Below are 25,058 nucleotides of genomic sequence, written 5' to 3'. Positions count from 1 at the left end.
GCCCACTGGGCTTAGAACCGGTGGAATAGCTAGAAATTCAGGCTCCTCTAGCAAAAACTCTACAAGATTCATCTTATGAGGCTGAATTCTTTCCTTGAAAAGCCTCAGGAGACTGCTGCAAGTTCCTCAGGGCTTGATACAGACTTTTTCTTTTTCCCCATCTTTTCTTCTTAGATAGGGACTTCTCCCCAGGGGCCCCAGTCCAACGCTCCTCGCCCGCTGGGTAGCTCATTGTAAGCAGGCAGAAAGCTCTGTCTACACTCTCCAGGGTGCAGTTTGTTCTGTGAGTCCAGGCTTTGGTGAGAGTGTCAACGTGAGAGAATGGGGTAGGTGGATTGGTCCCCAAGTCTATGAGAAAGCCTGACTGCCAAGGGGCCAGGCAGCTGAGGCCAGACAGCTCTGAGTGAGCCCTGCAAACTTATCCCAAGGGACCCAGGCTGCTGTCCCCAAGCTTCTCACTGGCATACAACTAAATGGAGTCTCTCACACATAGTGCCCTCCACCCCAGGTGAAAGAAAGCTGGATAATACTCCATCCACCCAAAATGCTCTGGAAGTCTTTCTCGGAGGCCTGTTTGGGAACTTTCTAGCAGTTACTGAAGTGTGGCTCATGAGATCACAAATTCAAGGCCAGTTTCAGCAACTTAGTGAGATTGTGTCTCAAAATATAAAAGGGTTGGAGGTGTAGTGTGGTGGTAGAGCTCTTGCCTAGTGCAAGTGAAGTTCTGGGTTTGTCGTGGGAAACATTTCCCCTGGAGAGACGCAAACACATGTCTTCACCCCAAACAGAGAGCAGATGGAAGACTGAAGTATCATTACTCCAATGCCAGTTCTGTGAACCAGTGTTTATTGGGGGGGGGGTCACTTACAGAGCATGGAGAGGGGTTATTTATAGGAATGTGGAGCCCCCAAAGCAGCCTGTTTGATGGGGCTTCCCGTGTCAGAATTACTCCTTGGATGCTCCTCCCTCAGCCTCAGGGTGAAGGCTCACTTACAGAGAATGGGGACCCCAGAACAACCATACCACCAAGAAGTCTCATGCTACCCTGAATGATCACTTCCCTGTGACCACTTCTGGAAGTTCCTTGTCCCTGTCCAGGAGAATGAGACCCCAAAGCAACACTTTATGGGGTTCACTATATTGGGATTGTTCCCTCAGCCTCGGGGCGAGGGCTTGCAGAGCATGGAGACTCCGAAGAAACCACGTAGGTGGAGCTCATTGTTCTTAGACGGTTCACTTTCTATACATTCTCTCCCTCCCTGAGGTCAGGACATCTTGAGGGTTAATGTAGACGGCTGGCACAGGGGTGCCTAAATCTCAGGTAGGGGGTTGATGCCCCTCCCCACACTGGCTCTTGTAAATTGACCTAGCAATAGTTGTTTACACTTGAATGCAGAGGAAATTTGCCACCCAACAGGGTTTGATCCCTAGTGCTACACAAAAAGAAAGAACAAATACAGGCTGGGAAGATAGCTCATGAGGTAAAGGCACTTACTTGAAAGAGAAAATACTAATCTATTTTTAAAATATATTTGTTATTTACTTGTGACAGAAGGAGGGAGGGAGGGGGGGGAATGAATTCAGCTTTATGTGGGTACTGGAGAATCAAACCTGGGCCAACAGGTTTTGCAAGGAAGCATCTTTAACCTGAGCCATCTGTGGATTAGGTTGATAGTCTTGGAACCTTCCAAACCCTCACATATACAGAGGGATAACTGTACATAAACCTAATATACTTTGTCCCTGGCATGGTGGTGACGTTTATTTTCAGTGTTCATAAACAGAGAATAATTAAGCTATAGATAAAGACGAGGAGGAGTTCCTTGTTGGTCATCAGTTTCACTGCTTACAACTCTATTCATCTCCAGAGAATGGAGAAAACCAATTAAGTGGCCTTCAGGACAAGTCAGATTTCAGTCACGATCATCACTTTGGCCTTGCATTATACTTCCAGAGAATCTGAAGCTGGTTCACCTCTGAACATAGCTGTCCATAAAGTGGTGAAGAGACAATGGGACTGGTTCAGTCCATTCTCATATCCACAGCCGAGAAACAGGGAGGTGGATGGGGACAGGCCAGCAGGATGAGGAGTCTGAACACCACACCTTCTGAGTTGAAAGAAGCTGGGGACGCTTCCTCAAGAACCCTGGGAGGGTTATTCTGTTGGTGCCAAACTATTCCAAAAAGTGGACCTAAGATCCCCTGGGAGTTGGGGCAGAGGTGTCATAGGAAAAGTCAGGTGAGACTCAACAGAAGGCAATCCAATGTCTGTCCCACCTCCGGGCTGGTGGTGAGGACACTTCAGACAATGTGAATGGCCACAGGCATGCAAGTGTGGATCTGGCTCTGGTATTAAGAGAACCCTCCTGTCTCTGAAAGGGTCAGTTCTTGGAGCCTGTGTCCATTCTGGCTATTAGCAGCAAGTGACAGAATGGAGTTTGGGTGGCAAGAATGATTCAGTTTGTCCACTCTGCAGCCAGGAGCACCTTGGTGAGTTCTGAGCCCTGAAGGTGCCCTGGTTGGTGAGTGATGTCTGTCATGCGGTTGGCCAGGGTCACGGGAGGCCATGGCCTGGGTGCTGCTTCTGGACTTGCGGGCTGTTGGCGCCTCCTCTGTCCATCAAGCTAGGAACCCCAATTTCCACATTTTACTCTTTTCTCTTGCTCTCTTCCATGTCTGAGTTCTCTCTCAGGCAGCACTAAGTGCCAGAACGCATCTGTCATTTTGATGTTGAACTGCAGAAATGGTGAGGGAAGATTTCCTCCTGGAACCCAGCAGTGTTTCTAAGACGCCATGCTTGAGCATGGTTTTATTTCTCAAAGGCTTGGTTGGTGGCAGGAAGGGATTGGAGGTACCATGGGGGAGGGGAGACACTGTTTGGGCAGGGATGAGGTGGCAGATTTGGATGGCATGAGAGCAGCCAGATAGAGATTCTTCCTGAGAACCTTTGAGGAGGGGAGTCTCTGTACTGGGGATTGGGGTGGCTGGAGGTCAGTTCTCAGGTTGGCTATGGTTTTGAATATAGAGACTCATCTGGAGGGGCCTTGTACCAGGGCTAGTGGTGGCTGGAGTTAAGGAACATATCCCTATTCACTCATGACCCTGGACATGGAACATTCCAGGCTTCCATTTTCTCCTGGGTAGTGGTCAGGGCAGCCCTAATCCTGCTTGTTCTGCTTCCTTCTTGGTGGTACAGGTCACATGGGCTGGAGGGTCGAGCATGCCCCATTCCCGGAGTCTCTACTTTGGATGAGACACTGCTGCCCTGAGGCTGAGGGTGTATATGTAGGCAGGGAGTGGGGTGACTCTCAAGGTCTGACCCTGGGTTTGAGGTGGTCTTCATGCTGTCTTTCCCACAGAGTTGACACCGGCTGGAGGACCTATGGGTGGGCAGCCGAGGGTTGAAAGAAAAACTTGGATGTCCAGAATCTGGTTCAGCCTGCCAAGGTGTCCGGGCTGTAGTCAGGAGGTGTTCTGCTGCTCCAGAGGCCCAGGGCAAGAGGCTTTAATCTAATTACATGCTTTATTTGAGCCAATTTGTTTTCCAATCCATCTTGTTCAGTAAGAAGAAAGAGCATGCTGAGGACTCATTTGCACCCTCTTGTTCCAAGGGGAGAAGAGGGGCTGCTCCCTCCTGTGGTCAGCCCAGCCCGACCACTTCCAGTAGCCTGGGCGCCCCACCCCCCACCCTGTCAGCTCAGCTCTGTTGAGAGGAGCCTCGGGGCCACTCTAGGCTGTCATCAGCCAAGGGAAGAAAGGTCTGGCTGAATGTCCCCCTTTCTGGAGCACAGCAATCCTCGTTCTTTTGGGGGCTCCCAGTGCACTGGACAGATTGGACTTTGGAAAGGGACTGCTCATTCCCAGGGGTTTCCCCTGTGCAGAACCTTCTGGCTCAGGCATGGAGAGCTGCTGGTAGAATCCAAAGTCTGGCATTTAAAATCTGCAAATATATTTTCATAATAAGTCAGTGGATTTTAGATCTGTGTTATTAAAGTCCAAATAAAACACCAAAGCCCACCCAAGCTCCCAGGAGAGGGAGGATTTATCGGCTCCTGTTCTCCTCCTCAGGCAAGACTCCGTGCTCCAAGCTTCACTTCTTGTGTTTTTTGCGGCATTTTCCAAATTGCCTTTTTCTGTCTTTCGGGATCTTGCTTCCAGCCCTTAGTTTTCTACTGCTGACCTAAACGGGCTGCTTCCCGTGGGTTCTGTCCCTGAGTCTGGTGACTTCTGCTCTTGGACTTAAGTGGAGTGCTAGGGCCCAGGGTCACTTTGCCCAGCACATGATGGTGGTAGCGGTGTGGTGGTCTGGCCTGGGTTTAGTTTTACTCAACTCACTTAATATGCATTTGCCGAGGGCTTGCTGTATATCCTGAGGCCTAGGCTCACAGCACTGGTGTCCTCACTTCAGAAAGAAAGAGGATCAATAGAAAAATCTGAAGAGTACAGGGAGTACACTCTAAAGTCAGTCATTCAATGAATCAAGACTGTATCTGGGTGAGAAATGATAAAGGACTACCCTCAAGCCTTCATTAGGAATAGGATAGGACTCTGAGGAATGCGACGCTGGGAGGCATAGCACGGGTCCAAGGACATATGACTGGGGTGGGCCCCAGAGCCAGCATCTCAAGTCTTGGTAGGCTCACCCCTACCCTGGCCCATCAAGTCCTTTCTGCTTCCCAGCCTCCTGCTCCCCACGGGCTCCTCAGTGTCTGAGATTCACCAACGAGATGGATTGTGTCCTGAGGTCCAGGAAGATGTGATCTGTCCAGCTACCATGCCACTCCTTCCAAATGGCAGCCTATACCTCTCCCTGCCTCCAGCCCTGCACCAGTGTGCACCTTTGGCGGTCAGAGCTTAGAATGTTTCCAAGGTGCCTGGGCTCCTCCAGAGTAGCCAGCCACTGTCACTGTTGTGGCACCTGCGTTTGTGTGTTTCCTTGGTCTCGCAAGTCATGGTCACCAGGGCCAGCTTATTTTACATTACCAAGGCTCCTGGGGTACTTGGGCTTTATCTGCCTTTGAGATCATCCAGCTGTGGGTGGTGAGGAACCTCACACCAGGTTCCAGTGCTAGACCATGACATGGGTTCTAAGAACTTAGAGGGACTGTGTTGAGCTTGCAGTTTCAGGAGAAGGAAACACTGACTTGACCAGGAACATGTCTCAAGCCAGTGTCACGGGGAAAGATGTTGGAGGCTGCTGATCTTGAGAATGGCCTGCTGTGTAGTTTTTGACCCCCCCCCCCAAGGGGCATCGTTCACCTGTCACTCTCAGGTGTGACTTCCCAGGTTGCCTTGAGCTGAACCATCATATCCAACAGAATGGTCCTCTGCCTCCTCCCTCTGCACTGCTCATGTCCGCCTAGAACCTCTTAGTAGGCAATGCTGCTGCCTTACTTCACTGGTGGAGCCATGGAGGCTCCGAATGGGCAAGGGCCCCAGACCAGAAGGTGTTCAGTGGGGATCCCTCTTTACCAGTAATAGGGGCTTTCACTAGAGCTCCTCTTAGTAGCTTCTCCTTATAACCGTGGGTCCCTGGCATGGTGAGCCACGTGCAGCCTGAGGACAAATGTGACAAATTGAAAATACGGGGGCAAACTGCTTTTAGAAAGAAAGGGGTTTGGATATTTGGAGGGACTGTGACAGGTCGGTTGGATCCTGGCCCAACATCAGAGGCTGTTATAGCAGGTGGCCGTCCACGAGAAGTACAAGGAAGGAAACCCAGAGACTAGGCCTTGCACAGTTGTATGTGCCTTTCGGGGACTGCCTCCTGGCATCGTGAGGGGAGACGTGTGGGACAGTGGTCTCCCTTAGGGAAAGGGGAGAAAGAAAGGTTTTCCTGGGGGCACCCGGTGCGAGCTGGAGGGCCAGCCCCAGCTATAGCCAGCTGAGCCCCAAAGCCCCCAGTTTGGTGCCCAACAGACGCAGGGCATGAGTTCTCACACACGTGCAAAGAGCTCAGACCCAGCACATGCTTATCTGCTGCTCTGGAGGAAGCAAGAGGCTCAGGCAACAAAGGTCCTCTTTGAGTCTACAGAAAGAGTAGGGGGAGTGCCTAGCCAGCTTCGGACTCACCGCCAGGAGGAAAAAGACCAGAGCCCGTCTCGGCTCCCTGTGACTAAAGACCTGAGTGACACAGACCAGACTACAGCCATGTTCTGGCTTTACATCACAGATGAAATAGAAGCCGAACTTGTGGGTTGGGGATGTAGCTGAGTGGTTAAGTGCTTGTCTAGCATATGCAAGGCCCTGTATTTGATTCCTAGCACTGAAAAAAACCCAAAAAGCAAGAATGAAAATTCGTAGGTTGGAGAGATGACTGAGCAGTTAAGTATGCTTCCTGCGCAAGCATGAGGGCCCGAGGTGCCTGAAACTGCCTGGGTTTGAATTTCCACATAAACAGCTGTGCATAGCCATGTGTGCCTGTATCCCCAGTCCTGCAGAGGGGAGTGAAGACCAGGGAGCTCCCCCCTCCCCCACACATCCCTGCGCCCTGGGCCTGCACAAAGCAGCAAGCGCCTGTATCAGTAAGAGACTCCAGCCGAAACGAGAGGCAGGGGAGCAGCGGAGCAGGTCTCCTGATAATCTGCTCTGGCCACCACAGGCGAGCGCATGGGACATCACAAAGATGCTATATATATATGGGCATACAGCACATTACACACACACACACACACACACACACACACACGCACACACACACCATCATCATCACATTACATGGACACATACATACAAGCAAAAAAAAAAAAAAAAAAAAAGGCAAACCTTTTCCAGCTCCACATGCCACCATAGGTCTTGCAAGTCAGCTCTCTGCTCCCCTCTCGTTCAGTCTGCAGGACACCCAATGGCCTATGTCAGGCTGGGTCCTGCCTTAAGACCTTAGCATATATAGTCCTTTCCACTTGGCACTCTATTCCCACGGATCTTCTTGCCCTGCCTCCTTTACTGATCTCACATGTGTGATGTCCCCAAGAAGCTTTTCCCAGTGACCCTAGTTCCAGCAGTAGCTTCACTCCCAGCAGTACAGCTGAGTCACTGTGTCCACAGTGGGTGTTCGGCAAGGGCCCACGGATTGATGACTCACTTTCCATTGTTCCTCAGTATTAACATCTATGGTGGGGGTGGGGGGTGGCTAGGGAGATGGCTTAGCAGCTAAGGCACCTACCTGCAAAGTCTAAAGACCCATGTTCAACTCCCCAGAACTCACATAAACCAGATGCATATGGTACCATATGAGTCTGGATTTTGATTGCAATGGCTCGAGGCCCTAGCATGCCAATTCTCTCTCTCTCTCTCTCTCATAAGAAAAGTCTTAACATCTATGGAGTTGGGTGAACTTAGCACACACAGGCACCTGCCAGCTTTGCAAGTTGGAAATATAAGTATTATCAGGCTAAATATTGACATTATCTTAATACAGGATTTGCATCCCATATGTAGTGTTTCCACTGTTGCTAACAAAACAAATACCCCAGAACATTTTAGGGTTATTTTCTGTTTGTTTAGTTTTTATTTTTTTGTAGTACTGATTGAATCCAGTACTTCATGTCTGTTAGAATATCGCTGTACCACTGAGCCACATTCCCTGTCTCCTTTTACATTTTTCTGTTTTGAGATAGGGTCTCACTTTGTTGCTCAGGCTGGTTTTGAACTTGTGATTCTCTTGCCTCAGTCTCATGAGTAGCTAAGATTACAGGCCTGCATCATTGGGCCAAGGGTATTTTTTTCTTTTATTTTCTATTTATTTATTTATTTATTTGACAGAAAAAGACAGAGAGAGAGAGAGAAAGAGAATGAGCACACCAGGGCCTCTAGCCACTGCAAACAAACTCCAGATGTGTGTGACCCCTTGTGCATCTGACTAACGTGGGTTTTGGAGAATTGAACCTGTGTCCTTTGGCTTTGCAGGCAAATGCCTTAACAGCTAAGCAATCCCTCCTCCCCCCATTTTTTTCTTTTTAACACGAGAATTTTATTTTTGTAGTAATATTTCACATAGAGATGAGGTAGTGAAATAACACTTATAAAAAAAGCAGCCAAAAGGAGGAAGAGATTGCTCAGTGGTTAAAAGCACTTACTTGATGGTCCATGTTCAATTCCCCAGTACCCAGGTAAAGTACAACATGGTGCATGCATCTGGAGTTTGTTGGCAGTGGCATGAGTCCTGGTGTGCCCATTCTCTCTCTCATAAATTACATATATCTTTTTATCATATGTATGAACATATGTATGTATGTATGTATGTATGTATGTATGTATGTATGTATACACACATATATAAATCAGTCAGGGCCCCACCATACAGCATTTCAATGTCACTGTTGACATTGACTTTAAGTTCCTCACACCTTCCTGACATGGTTGTGCCCGGAGGTCTTTTCACCTGCTGGGGCCGGCAATGCTACACTGGTCATCTTCAGTGTCACCGCCTAAGAATGGCTTTTGTATCTATCTTTGTGGGTCGCCACTGTGCCTCCTTTCCTTCTCTACCAATGTGTCCAGCTTATTGATGTCATTTTCTCATGACATTCATGATAGGACTCCCGTGATTTGTCTGCCCGTTCCTGCCATCGTGACAGTCAGCCGTTCTGCTTTGCTTCGTGGTCACCCGACACCTTGCAGAGTGAGCTGTGTCAGGGGCCTCTGTAGACCTCTTTAAACAAATGACAAAATCACAGGCATGGGGTTGCTGTAGCAGAGGGTGTGTTCTCAGGATTTTGACAATCAGTGCTGGGAAATTTCCTGTAAGTTATGCCCTAGCCACATGGCATGTGTGTGTGTGTGTGTGTGTGTGTGTGTGTGTGTGTGTGTGCGCTTGCTTGCTTTGGCCAGCTTGTTGGGCAGAAGTACACTCTTACCATTGGTTGGAGGTGTATTTCTTCAAACAATGTGAGATTGCAATATTTGCATCTCCTTGATTTTTTCTTTCTTTCTTTTTTTTTTTTTTTTTGAGAAAGCAAGCAAGCAGTTTTATTGAAGTAAAAGGCTCCCTGCTATGGGAGGGGTCCAGAGGGGTTGCCCTTGAGTTTACTTCCTTTCTTATGGATCTCCTATTTCTCCCCTTAAAGGTTCGGTCAGTTTGTCATTTTCTTATTAATTCATAAGAATTCATTTTTTATTAAGGAAAGCAACCCCTTTTTCTCTATGTTGTCAACATTTTGAGCTTCCTTTCATTTGGTTGTCCCAGAAGTCACAAAACCCACACCTAGCTCCTCTGCCAGCCCATCATTAGAGGCTGCCTATTTTTTTTTAATTTTTATTTATTTATTTGAGAGTGACAGACACAGAGAGAAAGACAGATAGAGGGAGAGAGAGAATGGGCGCGCCACAGCTTCCAGCCTCTGCAAACGAACTCCAGACGCGTGCGCCCCCTTGTGCATCTGGCTAACGTGGGACCTGGGGAACCGAGCCTTGAACCAGGGTCCTCAGGCTTCACAGGCAAGCGCTTAACCGCTAAGCCATCTATCTCTCCAGCCCCAGAGGCTGCCTATTTTTGCTCAGATCCTGCAATGGGAATTTTGCTATTGAGGCAGCAGGTCTTGAGAGTGATCGATTGGTAGAAAGTTGCATGGAAAAGGCTGGATGCTCAGATGTGTGCTTGTTGATGAGAAAGCTGAGAAGATGGTCTTAACCTGGGAGGAAGGAATCATTAAGTCACCCGTGACCAGGAGCAAGAGCTCATGAGGAGTGCCTTCCTCACCATGCCCATGATAGCCATCAAGGAACCTACAGGCAGGTTCTGGAGTGCCCTGATGTTGCATAGATTGAAAGTTGAACTCGCTGGCTTCTGTGGAAGCCATTCTGCCCCCAGCTCCAGGTCATTCAAACTAACTCCGGCTTCCTTTCATCACCTGCTAGGGAATAGAGTGGCCTGGCTGAGACAGACACAGCTAACTGGGTACTCTCCTAGCACCAGCCCCTCTGCCCTTGAGCCAGGGCCAGGGAGAACCTGGAACCCCTCCCCAGTGCCCAGCTGTTGGGGCTGAAGCACACCCAACTCCCTAGACTTGTCCTACGGGAGGCAAATCGTGTCTGGCTGAACATGCCCATGGCACCCGCCGCTCAGGTTCCCGGTGCAGCAGCAGTCCAGAAGCAGGGACAGAGGTGTGCCGGAGAGTGGGCCAGGGCTGCGAGAGAGCGAGACCTTCGCCAGCTCCCCGCCCTGCTCCCAGGGGAGGTGCCAGCTGCGGTGCCCCTGGCTCCCACCATGGTCTTGCCAGTCTCTGCCTACCATATGCTGGGAGATGAGCCTGAAGCCATTGAGCAGCCTGGCCCAGCAGGGTTTTGGCACCTGGGCACAGGAGACAGAGCAGAGGGGCCAGCTACCCAAGGTGCAGGAGGGGGCTGGAGGGGTGTGGTTGCTGGGATTGAGTTTACAAAGCACCTCTTGGCTTTTGGCTGTGGGTCAGTCAGGGGAGCAGGTGGGAAGAATGAAAGGGAGGTAGGCTGCTCTCTGGAGGGGTCAGGATACCAGCCAGCCAAGACGAGCCTCTGTGGGCCAAGCAGATGGCCGCCTCTGGGTTTGAGTGACCCTCCCCCGGATGGAGCATATCCAAGGGAGGACCAGAAGGCACCCAGAGCTAGCCCTGGCAGTCTGTGACTCTGGCAGGGGAGGAGAGGGAAGTGGAAAGATGCCCTTGAGGCAGGCACCCCTGCAGATCTGATCACCTATATCTGGCCTCTTAACCCAAGTCCCAAAGTGTTGGGGAGAATGAGGTGGCTGCGAAAGTAGTGGCAGCACTGGGCAGGGTAGGATGTAAACCTGTTGGGCATAAGATGCTGAGTCTGTGGAAGTGAGGTTGACCCATTGGCAGGCAACAGAATGGTCCTCTGCCTCCTCCCTCTGCGCTGCTCATCTCCGCCTAGATCCTCTTAGTAGGCAATGCTGCTGCCTTACTTCACTGGTGGAGTCATGGAGGCTCCGGATGGGCAAGGGCCCCGGACCAGAAGGTGTTCAGTGGGGATCCCTCTTTACCAGTAATAGGGGCTTTCACTAGAGCTCCTCTTAGTAGCTTCTCCTTATAACCGTGGGTCCCTGGCATGGTGAGCCACGTGCAGCCTGAGGACAAATGTGACAAATTGAAAATACCACGTCTGGCAACTTCACATCAGTGTTGAGCCATATGAACCTTTTTGTCTTTCCATGTTATGAAATGGTTGGTTTTCAGCATTGCGTGAAGTTATTTATTTGATAATTTCCCATCTTTTTCTGTCTCTAAACAGATCAGTTGGCATGTGTTAGCTGTGTCTTTTACACACTAACGTGGCTCCGCCTCTGAATCTGGTTCCATCTAGCTATCTCTCAACTCTGTTTATGTTTCACTTTGGCCACTTGTGTTCTAAAAATCATACATTTCATTCAAATTGCCAAGATTTTAGCCTGAAGTTGTGTACAATAGCTTTCTAATTCACAACATCTCTTTATCTTAAGGTCCTTATCCCTTTTCTCATCACTTCTTTGCGTTCTGTGTGTTTCTTTATTTTATTCATAATTAGACATGACATTGTTTTGTCTGGTCTTTTTTTCAAGTTTGGAGGCATTTCAAAGATTCAAACTTTAGATGTATTTATGATTTTTAAGGTCCACCCCTTCCTACTTCATTTCTACTTCATTTGTTGTTCATTCTTTCCTCCCTCTTTCTTTTGGTTTTGTCTTACTCGTTTTCTACACTTCTAGAACTGAAAATGGTTTGCTTATTTTCATCCTTTCTTCCTTAATAACAAGTCCTGTTTATTAAATGTGGTCAGGAAATGTGGCCAGTACAAGTTCAGCTTCTTGGAATTAATTTAACATTCTTTCACTACTTATGTGCGTCTGGTTTTTTTTTTTTTTCCCCTTTTTGCTAAATATATTTCATTGAGATCTTATTCTACACTCATAAAATAATTCACTTTTATAATTACTCAGTGATTTTCTTTGTGCATTTTGAACATAACATACTTGCCTTGAATTCTACTTTTTCTAATATGAGTAATTCTACTTCTTGTTTGTGTCTTTTTTTTTTTCTTTTGGTCTGCATTTGCTGGTGGTACCCTTGTCACTGCTCAAATTACTTTAAAAATTATTTGCCTCGTATCTCTGTGTCTTAGTTACTTTTCTTGTTATTGTGACAAGCTATCTGACAAAACAAAGGAAGAAGGATTTGTTTGGTTCATGGTCTCGGATGTGTCAGTACATGGTGGTGGGAGGGTATGGTGGAGCGGAGCTGAGCTGTTCAGGTTTTGGTGGGTTAGGAGCTCAGGCAAGGAGAGTGCTGTACTCAACAGCGTCTTCCTCCTTTCCCTTTTGTGTCCTGTTTAGGCCCCTGGATGGTGCCACTCACATTCTCCCCTTCATGAATCCTTGGGCGATGAGCTCACACCATACCTAACTATGTGTCTCAGTGATTAAATGTAGTCAGGTTGATAATGAAGATTAACTACCGCAAACTTGTTAATCAGAAGTTAGTATTTGGGATCAGTTCAGTGGGAGAGTTGGATCAGATAATAATTGTTCTGTGATCCTAATATATCATACAGGCTTTTCTATATTTCCCTTTTTATTGTGGCTTATATTTCATCGTAAGTTTACTTAAAATGTATTGCTTATGTTCTCAGTGTTTTGTGGTTTTTCAAAAGTGGTATCTTATTTGCTGGAGTCAAGCATGAAATAACATCTTTGACTTTTAAGATAGTTTGGTTCCTTGCCTTATTCTACTTCTTTTTGGCAATCTGATCCAAAATTTCCACTAAATTTGTAGTTTTGTAGTCATATATTCTTAATGTTACTTTTCAAACATTTTAAAATTATTTTGATATTTGTCTTGTTTTAGGACCAAATTTGAAAAAATATATACATTTTGATATTCCTTACCAATGTGCTTTTATGATTACTTTCCCCTATTAAGGCCCTTATTCTTTATCCATTTCATAGTTTGTTGGAAAACAAACATTTTAAGTACTTTTTTCAAAAGAAATATATAAGAATATTTTTGAGCACTCACACACAAGAATATATCATTTAATGTGGCCTATGTATATACAAAACAGTCTAGCTAGGTATAAAATTCTTGAGTTTAAATTTTCCCCGAAAGAAGTTATATTCATTATTCTGTGATTGTGTGACCCTGTTTGTCATCGTTGTTTTGAAAGAGAGAGAGAGAGAGAGAGAGAGAGAGCGCACTAGTATTTCCTGTGCATTGCAAAGATGTATCTGAGTGTTGATTTGTATTTTTAATTGTTGAAAAAAAAATTAGTGACCCCTTTCCATTTTGCATATGTTTCTCTGCCTTAAACTCAGGAATCCTTTCTTTGATCCTTACTTTTATTCTGTTCTGCCTCTGCTGAAACTCTTGCTTAATCATGTCAATTCTACTTTTTTGTAGATCTTTATCTTCTCTCTAGTTTCCATGTTTTTATCCTTTGCCTCTAAATTTGGATAGTTTCTACAATCTATTCTCTGTGCTCCTAATCAAAGTCTCGAGTATCATTTGTCTTTGCTGCTTCCAAAGTTGATTTTTTAAACATTTTATTGACAGCCTATGTAGATATAGATAACATGCCATGATCATAAGCCCCTCTAACCACTCTCCCTTCTCCCTCTCCTGAATCCCCCCTCCACTGAATACCTTCTTTCCAACTATTTTCTCTTCTCTTCTAATTTGATGTTATCCTTTTCCCTTCTGTTATGCAGGTCTTATGTAGGTAGCATCAGCCACTGTAAGGTCATGAATACCACAGCCACTTTGTGTCTGGAAGACAGTATTGCAAAGCACTCCTCCCTTTCCTTTGGCTCTTACATTCTTTCTGTTACCTCTTTCACATGGTCCCTGAGCCTTGGAGGGTGTGATAAAGATGTCTCACTTAGTGCTGAACACTCTCCATTGTCACTTTTGTCAGCACTTTGGTGAATTTTGAAGCTTCCTAGTGATCACTGCCATTTGAAAAGAGAAACTTCTCTAACCAAAAGTGAGAGTAGCATTACTTTGTGTGATTGATTTTAATTGTGTCACTGGGTTTAGGAGGTTTCCTTTAGTTTTTGGGTCTTTTTTTCTTCCTTCCTCCCTCCCTCCTTTCTTTTCTCTTTCCCTCCTTCCCTCCCCCTTTCTGTCTCTTCTTCCCTCTCTCTGTCCCTCCCCCCTTCCTTCTTTCCTTTTTTCCTTTCTTTCAGAGAGGAGAGAGTATTGGCATAACAGGGCCTCTTGACTCTGCAAACAAACTCTAGATACATTTTCCAATTTGTGCATCTGGCTTTACATGTGTCCTGGGGAACTGAACCCAAGCCAGCAATCTTTGCAAGAAATAACCTTTAACCACTAAGCATCACCCAGCCCTAGTTTTTGTTTTTCCAACTCTTTTTTTTTTTTTTTTGGTATCAATTGCATGGCACTTTGAGCTCAGACTCATCAGTTCTCCTATTTCGTAGAGACTGTGTCTTTTCAGACTTATTTTAGCTTGCCATGCCAGTTAGTTTCATATTGTTAATAGCTGTCTTTGAGCTATGGTGACAGAGTTGAATAGTTGTGATAGACAGCATAAAGCGCACATGGCCCTGAAAGCCTCAAACACTTAGGCTTGGCCCTTTGCAGAGAAAAAAAAAAATAATAATAAAAGAAAAAAACCCTGCAGATTGCTGTACTGGCCTGATGACTGGATTTCCATCTTAGATCTAAGGTGGAGGTGCCACTCCAATTTCCATTTTTTCTCCCTCCCTTCATCCCTCTCTCCCTTCCTTTCCTCTACTTTTTTTTTTTTTTTTTTTTGAGGCAGGCTTTGCTGACCTGAAACTCACTCTGTAGCCCAGGCTGGCCTCAAACTCATGACTATTTTACTACCTCAGCTTCCCAAGTGCTGGGATCAAAGTGTGCACCACCATGGGTGGCTCCGGTTCCCATTTTCTACCAGGCCTTTACTTAGCTTTGTTTCTGCTCTGCGGAGCTGGTAACCTTCGCCTATTTCCACTGCCCAGCTTTCTGATTCTGCGCACCAGTGATTTAAACAAAAACAACAGTTCCGAGAATCATTGCAAATGGTTTCCATCCCTACACCCTTTCTCAAACTTTCCCTCCCTGGATGAGGGGTCGTCCCTGTCACCCTGGCCACTTCCTGCCCATTTGTTTTCTGGTCATTGTCTTTCTGTCATCCTTCTTTTTTTCAGGATCTTTCTGCTCATCAGACAAAGAACTGTGTCCGGAAGCAAAATCCAGATAGGTTTTGCTCCTTCAACACCATCTGCCTTTAATTAATAGAGATTGCTCCCAGATTCCTGCATTGGGTCATCTATCAGTTTTGTTCTTGGCATTAGTGCGAATTTTCATTTTTTAAAGTCATCTTTCTAGCTATTGTGGGAGAAAACGAGGAGAAGCCTCGAGAGGGACTGCCAAGCAGATGCCATGTTACCGAAGGAGTCTGAGCTGGGCTTTCAAGCAGGGGGGATTGTCCGTCTTGAAGCAGTCTCTGTAGCGTTGTGTTTATGGGGGAAAGGAAGCAAATACAAGGGCTGTTTCCTTACTCAGGGATCACTTGTCCAATGACCTTAATGATCTGGAATATCACCCAAAGGTAGTCCACAGTCATCCAAGGAGTTACCATGGTGTCCGTGTTCCGTCAGTCATCCACTTGCACCAAGGAGAATGCTCCCGCCCACTTACCTATAGTTCACACACAGTTCTAACAGAGTTAATGACTCTGTTTTCTTAACTCAGGACTGAACTGGAATTAGAAGGGATCAGGAGACATCTTGTACATGAGATGGACATAATTTTCTGAATATGAGTTAAGAACCACTTGCTTGGGTCTTTCTTCTGTCGATCATCACGGGGCCAGAGATGGGCTTTCCTCCCACACTAGAACCGCCAGAGAATTAAAAATCCAGACGATCCTCCCTAGGGAGGTAGCTCAGTTGGTAGAGTGCTTGCCTTGCCAACGTAAGGACCTGGGGACCCACATAAGATCCTGAAAGCATGGTGGCGCACTCCTACAATACCAGCACTGGGGAGGTGGAGATAGGGGTTCCTGGAGCTCATTGGCTAGGTGGTCTAGCCTGATTGGGGAGCTCCAGACCAATTAGAGAAATGGTCTTAAAAGAAGTGGGGGATATACCTGAGGAATGACACCGAAGTTGTCCTCTGGCCTCCACATGCACACACATGTGCGTGCCCAAAGCACACACACATGAGCCCAAGCATACGAATATACATGTTCAGCCACACACATGCACAAGTGTGCACATGCACACACACACGTACACATGGAAAAGAAAAGAAAGAAAAGCCAGACGCTCAGGCCACTTCCTCAGCCACAGAAAGTGGATTATCCTGTGGAACGTACCCAGACCTCAGTGTTATTTGGAACAACTGTGTTTTAGTCTGGGACTGAGAAGCAGGGGTTAGGCTCGCTGCCGAGCGAGGCCTGAGATCATATTTGAGCAGGTCCACTTATCCAGGTCCTGCAGATTTTCAACGGTGGAAGGAGCGTGGCAAACATCAGGTATCACTGAGGTCTCTTGACTGCCAGGTGTGCCACCATGGTGTGTGCCACCTTCTGGATGCACAGTGGTGACTGCGACCTGGCCATGGGCTCTGGAGCGCCATCTCACTGGGTGATGATGGAGGCTGCCCACTCTCAGACGATCTCTGTCCCAGGTGGACGTCTGACTGTAGGAGAAGAGCTTTGGCCGTTCTTGGCCTGGGAATGGTGCTGCTGAAGGTCAAGGGGTAGGTTGTCCTGGGAATTGATTCTCTTCCTTCTGCCCCACATAATGGGGCTCCCCCTGGGCAGGGAGGAACTCAGCTTTCCTTGTCTTTTAGCTGAACACTGTGCTTCCCTCCTGCAAAGCTGACACACCCATCAGTGCCCTCTCTACCTGGCTGTGTATATGAGGCAAGTGTAACTGATTTCCTCTTGACTAGAAACAAAAGTTCCCACTTAGGCCAACACCTTCCTCCAAATAACACAAGACCTCTGAATGGACTCAGAGATGTGTGCACAGCAGCGTCACTCCACGTCACTTGCACCCCAGCTCACCTCCATAGGTGGAGAGACCGTGAGGGAGGCTGGCCAGCTTGCTCAGAATGGCCAGGACTTATGCACAAGCTGGCTTCAGCCACACAGGCCTTGTTGCCCATGTTGCCATGGCACAGAGACATCCTCCGGCATGGCTGTTCCCACCCAAAGGGCAGCAGGGACGGGCTATCATTGGCTTGTGTGTTGAGGCTGCCACCTCTCCCATCTTAACCTTGGGTTTGACCAGAGTGAAGGCCACACACTCTGGACAGCCTGGCTCCTGCACCCCAAAAGTTCCCTACTCCAGATACCCACTCCCTATCCAGCTGCCAAGAAAGACTGATGCTGCAGTCTTCAGTGACCCCAGGCAGGGCTATCCCGACAGGGCTCCCAGGGGACAGACCATAAGAGTAGGAAGTGGGACTGATTTTCTTCCATGTCTTGAAACTGGATCCTGATTTGCGGCCCCAGGAGGCTGGCTCCAGAAGTAGCCGGGAGCTGCCAGACCATGGCTGCCAAGCGCTGGGATGGGGATGTGCTGATAGAGGCCTCACTTACAGTGTCCCAGTCCAGTCCCTCAGAGAAGGCAGCTGCCTCCTGGGGATCAGTGATGTCCCTGAGGAGATGACCTGTAAATACCCTCTGTAGATCTTAGCCGCAGGTTGGCAGGTGGCACTGAGAGGCCCGACTTCCCACCCCATACTCCCACACGCATTGCTCCTTTGTCTCGTATTGTCCTTGGCAGGTGGTTAACTTCATTCAACCTTGGTTTCCTTGTGTGCAGGGTGGAATGTCTGTAACATCAGAGGAATTGTGAGAAATGAGTGAGAGCCAGTGGATACATTGGTGGGGCAGGGCATGTGGCAGGATATTTCGTGGGCGTCTGTGTTGCAGGGAGCCATCGGCACATAGATCTCATGCAGAAATCACATCCCCTTGTCCAAAGAGCAGAAGTCATTAATAGCGAGAAGACAGGGCTGGTTTGGGGAAGTCTGAGGGCTGGCAAGCCCATGCCCTGCACCTCCTGCCCAGCTCTTGTGCAGGGCCTGAAGCCCTGAAGAGAAGTCTGGCAGGCGCAGGCGGCGGGCCTGCCTCTCAGCAGTCAGGCCCATTAGAATTGAATTCTTCTTGGGGGCATTTTATTTGCACACTCCAGTGGAGTGGACACCAAAGGGGTTTTCGAATGCTTCATGGGTTGCTAATTTTCCCTGTGACCTCTTTTGATGGGGACTGACCCTAGCCAGAGGCTCCACGCCAGCGCCCGACACAGACCCGGAGCGGAGGGTGACAATGAGGCCTCTACCCGCTTTAATCAGGCCCTAGTTAGGTCTTAGGACAGAAGGATTTGGTGTGGTGCTCAGAAGCCCTGGGTGGCACGACACGGGAGCCTAGAGGCTCTCACAGAGACCACGGCGGCTCGAGCATTCCTTGGGCTTGAGGAGAAGGGGAGGTGGCACGGGGACTCTTTGTCCCCCCTGGCCTCTGTAGAAAACCAGCCTGCCCTGAATGGCTGGCTGTTTGGCCCGGTCCATGGGTGCTGCAGGCCTCTGGGTGTTGAGAGAGGTCGCCTCTGCTCAGCCACCAGCCTGTTCCTCAGCAGCCTGATGAGTTTCTGTTCATGTCCTCCCTGCAGACTGTGACTCCTACTGCAAGGCCTCCAAAGGGAAGCTGAAGATCAACATGAAGAAGTACTGCAAGAAGGACTATGGTGAGTGCCGGGCGGGCGGGCGGGGGCTTGTAGGGGCCCCGGGGCACACTGCCCTCGAGCCCCTGGGACCCAGGAATCCTGTGCCAAGCAGGACCTGAGGGATGTGCTATGAGGGGCCCCAAGGACCTGGGCTCTCACCATTGCCCCGCAGAGTGACAGCAAGGCGAGTGAGGACTCCTGAGGCTGGAATTTCTTTCTCTCTCTTCTTTCTTTCCTACCTTCCTTCCCCCCCCCACCTTCTTTCTTTCTTTTATAATATTCCTACCATTCTTTTTAATTTTGTTTCTTATTTGAGAGAGAGAGAGAGAGAGAGAGAGAGAGAGAGAGGGAGAGAGGTTGGTAGGGAGAAAGAATGGGCATGACAGGGCCTTCAGCCACTGCAACTGAACTCCAGATGCATGTGCCACCTTGTGCATCTGGCTTAAGTGGGTCCTGGGGAATTGAGCCGAGGTCCTTTGGCTTTGCAGGCAAGTGCCTTAATCGCTAAGCCATCCCTCCAGCCCAAGGCTGGAATTTCTAGGCTGAGCTGTGACTCTGCCCTGGAGGGCTGTGTGGCTGCAGAGCACCCATTTGCCTTTATGGTCTTCTGTGACCCGGTCATGCCCTGGCATTCAGAACTGGTGTTACTCAAGCAAGGTCCTGCGGCAGTCAGGAGGAGATGGGCACTGATTGGCGTTTAGAACCCTCCCCTGCACTGCAGCAGGCTGGCCATCTACATTGTAAATGGATCCACCTGTTCCTTGACCTGGAGGGGACCAACAGCCACATGGGGGTCCATGCTGGGCCAGCTGCTTGACCTAGATTGAGTTTGTTTTTCTTTAATAAATAATGACAATGGTAAGGACAGCCTTTTAGTGTGATGAAATGAATGAAGGGTGAGGCCCAGAGGAATTTTGAGAACTTTTAATTTCTCCTTTTATTGTAGGGCAGGGGAGGAAGCAAAGGTGAGTGTGCACACGTACTGAAGTCAGAAAAGACCCCAAGAAGCCAGTTCCAGGCCACCTGGCCTTCCCCCAGGACAAAGCAAGAGTAACTGGCAGATTTGATGTGTCAGCTCAGAAGTTGTCAGCCCGTGGGCATCCATGCATAAGCCCCCCTCCCTCCTACTAGTAGCCATGGTCAACTCTACAAAGCCCCTTTAAAGTATAGTTGTCTCAGGATAGTTGAGAACCTGCAGCTTCACTGAGAACCAGCCTTCCCACACACGTAGACACACGCTGGTTTCTACGTAGTTGCGATCCTGAAAGAGAAGAAAAGCGCTGCTGGTTCCAAGCAGGGCAACAGCCACGAGGAAGGGCTCCAAGTGGTTTTGGGAGAAGTCTCCGGGTCCCAGCCTGCAGGGCTTGTAACCTCCTGGCCTTAGTTCCCTGGCCTCCGCTGGAGACCAACACAGGCCCTTTGCCACATGACTCCTCCCAGCCTCCGTGCACCAAGGACTTTGTGGCTTTGTGTTTCCCAAAGCTTTGGCTCTTGGAGCCTACGGCAGCTCCTGGCAAAGCAGCCGGCCTCAGACAGTTGGGACGGGGCTGGAAGGGCCGCTGCCTCTGCCCCTCCCTCCCCTGCACCAGGCCCCAGGAGGCAGATAGCTTGGCTTGCTTGGAAAGGATTATATTTGTGTGGGGTTAAGTCTGGAAGGAGCTTGTAAGTAGCCCCTGAAGGAGGGCAGGAAAGGGAGAGTGAGCATTCTCTTTGGAAGGTACTAACCCGCAGCTTCCAGTCTAGTCCTCAGGTGGAAACAGGGAATCTTCGACTTTATTGCCATTGTTGACATTGTACTTAGGGATCCCACATTCTACCTGATCCTTTCAACTCAGTCTGGTTTTGTTCTCTTCTTCTGCTGATATTCCTTATCCTCCCTCAGTGCTTCTCTGGTGCCTTTGACCCAGTGGGCTGACCTCTATCTTCTGAGAGCTGCACCTGTCTTTATGGACTGAGGAGCCATGGTCACCTGACCCCACCTGTGGGTGGTGCTCCTGGGGGAAGCGAGCCGCATTCCTCTTGGGCGCAGAAGGGTGGGTCTCGGCCTCTGGGTTTTGCGTGGTCCTGTGCATTCTGAGCGGGCCCTCCCCTCATCTCCACAAGGGGACTCGTTGTGAGTGAGGCAGGCGTTAGACACTGTTAGAGACTGTGGGCTTTGGTTTCCTCAGGCCACAGTTGGGAACTGGCCAGTTGGTGGTGGATTCCTTAATCACGTGGCCAGTGGTGACCCAGCCTTCTTCCCCGGGTTCTTCCTCCCCTGTTACAATCAGCCCCAGGAGCCCACCTTTCAACGGGCCTGTAAGGAGCAGGGCCAAGATCACCTTCTCTGGCGTCATGCCCTGCCCGCAACCCCCAACCCCTTCTGCCCAGGTACATGGCCCAGACATCATATTGAGCAGCAGACTGCCGGAGATGGGCATGTCCACTCATGGGGGGGGGGCGGGGGGGCTGATGAGGCCTGGACCTGCTATGCTTACCAGAGCTCTATCACCCCAACCATGCCTCGGCCGCTGCCTGGCACCACCTTTTCTTTCTCTAGCACCCCTGGCAGGTTCTGGCTTAGTCTGCTTTCTGTTTCTTTAGGCCAATTCCTGATAAGGGGTAATTATAAATAAGAGAGGCTGTTTGAAGCTCTGTGAGTACCAGAGCCTGACGCCAGCATCTGCGTCGCTTTTGGTGAGGCCCTTGTGCTGCGTCCACCCCTGGTTGAGAGCGGCAGCAAAGTGAGTCAGGTTACCTCGTGTCCGCGTGCTCTTACAAGCCCCTCTTTGGGGGCCATTCATGAGGGTGAACCCCTCCTGCCCCAGCGTGCTTCAGGGAGCCCCCACCACTTCTCAGTGCTGTCGCACTGGGGACCAAGACTCCACATGCTCTGTGGTGGGGACACACCACGTTTTACCTACAGTGGGAAGTTTCTGATTTTAGGTCTCTTCTTGCAATGTAGTCAATTAAAGTTGACGAGGCTCAGTGTCCACAGTGTCTGGAAGGGAGGCTCATAAGCTTCGGTAGAAGGTGCAGATGAGCTGGGTAGTTTGGGGTGGGCAGAGCCTCAGGGAGTCTGGCTTGGGGAGGGAGGCGGAAGTGACATTCTGCAGGGTCTGGGCAGGGTATTGCAGAGATGCAGGACGGTGGGTGTCACAGCTGTGGTCCAGCATCACTGTGCTCCCGGCTCTGAGGCTAAGGGCAGGTCTCCCATTAAGCTCTGCTGGGCCGTCATCCTTGGTTGGTCCTCTGGAACCCAGAAAGGTGTGCTAGGGTGGCCTTCTCACAATCAGGAAGACCTGGGCAGCCTGCGGAGAAAATGGGCTGGAGAAGGACAGATGGGAGCCAGCCTGGGATCCAGGGAGGCCACATCAGAGCAGGCTGTGGAAGGGAGCTGGCTTGAGGCTGCCTAATCCCTTCTCACTCGCTGACGCTCCAGCAGGAGGCCAATTAGGAGACACATTTCCTTCCCATCCAGGGCACTGGGATGTTCTAGAAGCTGCTAATTAGAACCTAGGGTTTGCTACTCCTGCTGAGAGAAGAGCCCCTGCCTCCAGCCCCACCAGGAGACAGATTTGAGCCAAGGCTGCAGAAGAACTCCTGACCCTGGGTGGTGACCAGAGCAGAGAGCTGCAGGACAAGGTCTGTGGGAAGAGACCCGAATTATGCCAGCCCTGCCCCCTGCTCCCTCAAACGTGCTTGGCAGTGAGCTGGGGCCCAGCTTGGGAGGGTAGACACTAAGAAAGGCAAGAATGGACGGAGGCGCGAGTACCCACATCAACTCGGGGTATGCTGATGCATGCTTGTACTCCCAGAGCTGGGGGAGAGGGAGACAGCAGGATGACCAGGGCTTGCTGGCCACACGGGCTAGCTTCTCCAGTGAGCTAGCTCTAAGGTCAGTGGGAAACTTACCTCAAAACTCAAAGTAGAGAGCAATGTTGACTTCTGTCCTCCACATGCATGCACATACCATGTGCACCTTTACACATGTGAACATGCCTATACAGACCACACACACACATGCCAAAACAAGCAAAATAGAAGGATGGGTATGAAGAAGGCTTTGGGCCTAGTACCAAGGCCTTGCCAGGCTGCACAACCCCCTTCTCTTCTTGCGTTCTGATTCGCTGGGTGACTGGACAGTGAGCGTCACCAATCTGGGCTTTGGTTTCTTCATATTTCAGATGAAGTACGATTGAAGGGACATGACATCCTAAGTGACACATGGAGCATGGTCCCTGTCATGCCAGGCACCATTTCTGAGGCATGAGAGACTGTGTCACCAGTCACCTGTCCCCACCTCTCTTGGGCCACCTCAGTCCTCTGTTGCCCTCTAGGGGACTTCTGCTCACCTTGCAAATGCTTGCAGAAGCCAAGGCCAAGCCAAGTGTGGAACCCTGCTCTATGAGGGACAGGTTTTATTCTCTATAATAGGGGCTCAAGAAACCTTTACCCTGGGGGTATCCTTCCTCTGCAGGGCACTGTGGGCAAGTGGAGTGTGTGTGCGTGTGTGTACACGTGCACGCTCGTGTGAGTGCATGCATGCGACATGCATGTCCCCGTCCAGCCTGCAGCCCTCTGGACCAGCTCAGAAATAAGCAGAGTATATGCAGCTGGAGCTTCCTGCCCCGGGACTCCTTCGCCTGGAGGCCCAGGCCTCGGCCTATGTGGTTGAGTGCTTTGGCCCAGCCAAGCCACAAGGGTATCCTTGGCTGAGGGACACCTCAAATTCCTGACTGTCTCCTTCCCTTCCTCCCTCCTTCTTCCATTTGCCATCTTGTCCCTCTGCTCCCTGGACAAGGGCACCACTGTCTTGTTCCCACTCACCCCTTCAGCAACTCACAACACTCCACACGTCACACAGCCCCTCGCATACAGTGCACGCGTGCATACAGTCCTATCACAGTGATAACACCTCCCGAGAAACCCTTATCCTTATTTCCGTTCCTGAGCCGGAGCCGTTCCCTCTGCACGCAGTCACCGAGAACCCTCAGGAGCTCTAGGCTCTGTCCTTGGTGCTGTGCTCACACAAGGTAGCCCCTTGGGGAGCACACGATTGGCGTGGAGACAGACAGATGGGAGGACAGCAGGAGGACCTGCAGCCTGTGCCAGCCTGTGTGGTTCTGCATAGAACCTGGCCTGGCATTCAGTAGCCCATGCTTGTGGGGCAAAGCAGGGATTCCAGGCAGAGGGAGGAGTCTTGATGCCCAGAATCTTCATGCAGGTTGGTGAGGTTGAAGAACCACGAGCGTTGGGGTTAATGGGTGAAAAATGATATGGGATGGGGGCTAGTGAAAGAGGCCAGTGTCCATTGACTTACTGGGCCACATACACTTGTGTGCAGAAACTTCCATGATCCTACCAAGGGAGTGTAACTTCTGTTCCCCTAGCATCTGCCTTAAGGGGACTGGGTAGCCATCTCGTCCTTCTCCCAGGGATACAGACTGGTGAGACAGACAGCGAACATTGTGAAAGGTGAGATCATCTCCCTCCTGCCAATTCTTGGAAAAGTGCTTCATTCCCAGAAACGTTTATTAGTCACCCCCTTGTTGAAAGACGCTTTGGCACCACCAGATGGAAAACCCAAGATGCTCTTCACACGATGATGTGTCTTGAGTGTTGCTCCCGACATCCCACGAGAATGCTTTCTGAGGGTGCAGCTTGAGAAGTTGGCATCGTGAAGCCCTGTGTGGGTATGTGTGCTGCTGTGCTTCCTGTTGTCACCTGTAGCCCGGGTGGCCTGGACGGTATATTTCAGCACACTCATGTGCCTAGGAACGTCCAGAGGCCCTCAAAACCAGTGGAGAGGTTTGCTGAGCCGGCAACTGGGCCCTTCTCTTGTGGACCCATGGGGACGCTGGGCTCATCCTTCGTGCTCACAGCTACCACGGGAGGGAGCGAAAAGGTCTACCACTGTCGCTAGTTCACCGAGACGCAACAAGACCAAGGAAAACAGCCAGTGTCTGTACTATAGGATCCAGGGCCTGAGCTCTTTCTCCTTCTCAGCTCCAACCAGTTGAGCCTTTGGCAGCACACAATAGGTGCAATGTCACCCCAAAACCCCTACCTCAGTAAGACGCTGGCTCTCATCTCCTGATCAGGCTCTGAGAAGTCACAAAAGACATCTTCATGGGCAAGCAAGAAGTATCCCCGTGGTGTGGGGTCACCTGAGGTGGTGGGGCGGTGATAATGGCATGGTGACAGAAATAGCAGTGATGGTGGCAGAGGTAAGATTGGCAGGATGGGCTGGAGAGATGGCTTAGTGGTTGAGCGCTTGCCTGTGAAGCCTAAGGACCCCGGTTCGAGGCTCAGTTCCCCAGGTCCCACGTTAGCCAGATGCACAAGGGGGCGCACGCGTCTGGAGTTTGTTTGCAGAGGCTGGAAGCCCTGGCATGCCCATTCTCTC

At 49.7% G+C, this 25,058-nt stretch overlaps 1 protein-coding gene across 1 annotated transcript in view; it reads left to right on the top strand.

The window, feature by feature from the left end:
• The window catches only part of Ntn1 (netrin 1), a 192,835-nt gene that overhangs the window by 157,579 nt on the left and 10,198 nt on the right, over positions 1 to 25,058 (top strand). Inside the window, exon 6 of the mRNA XM_004663143.2 lies at positions 18,617 to 18,691. Within this exon, the coding sequence (XP_004663200.2) occupies positions 18,617 to 18,691 (75 nt within the window). The remainder of the gene's footprint in view (positions 1 to 18,616; positions 18,692 to 25,058) is intronic.

Source organism: Jaculus jaculus, chromosome 12 (assembly GCF_020740685.1).
Source record: "Jaculus jaculus isolate mJacJac1 chromosome 12, mJacJac1.mat.Y.cur, whole genome shotgun sequence".
NCBI classification, from domain to species: domain Eukaryota; kingdom Metazoa; phylum Chordata; class Mammalia; order Rodentia; family Dipodidae; genus Jaculus; species Jaculus jaculus.
This window is presented reverse-complemented; position numbering and strand designations above follow the sequence as displayed.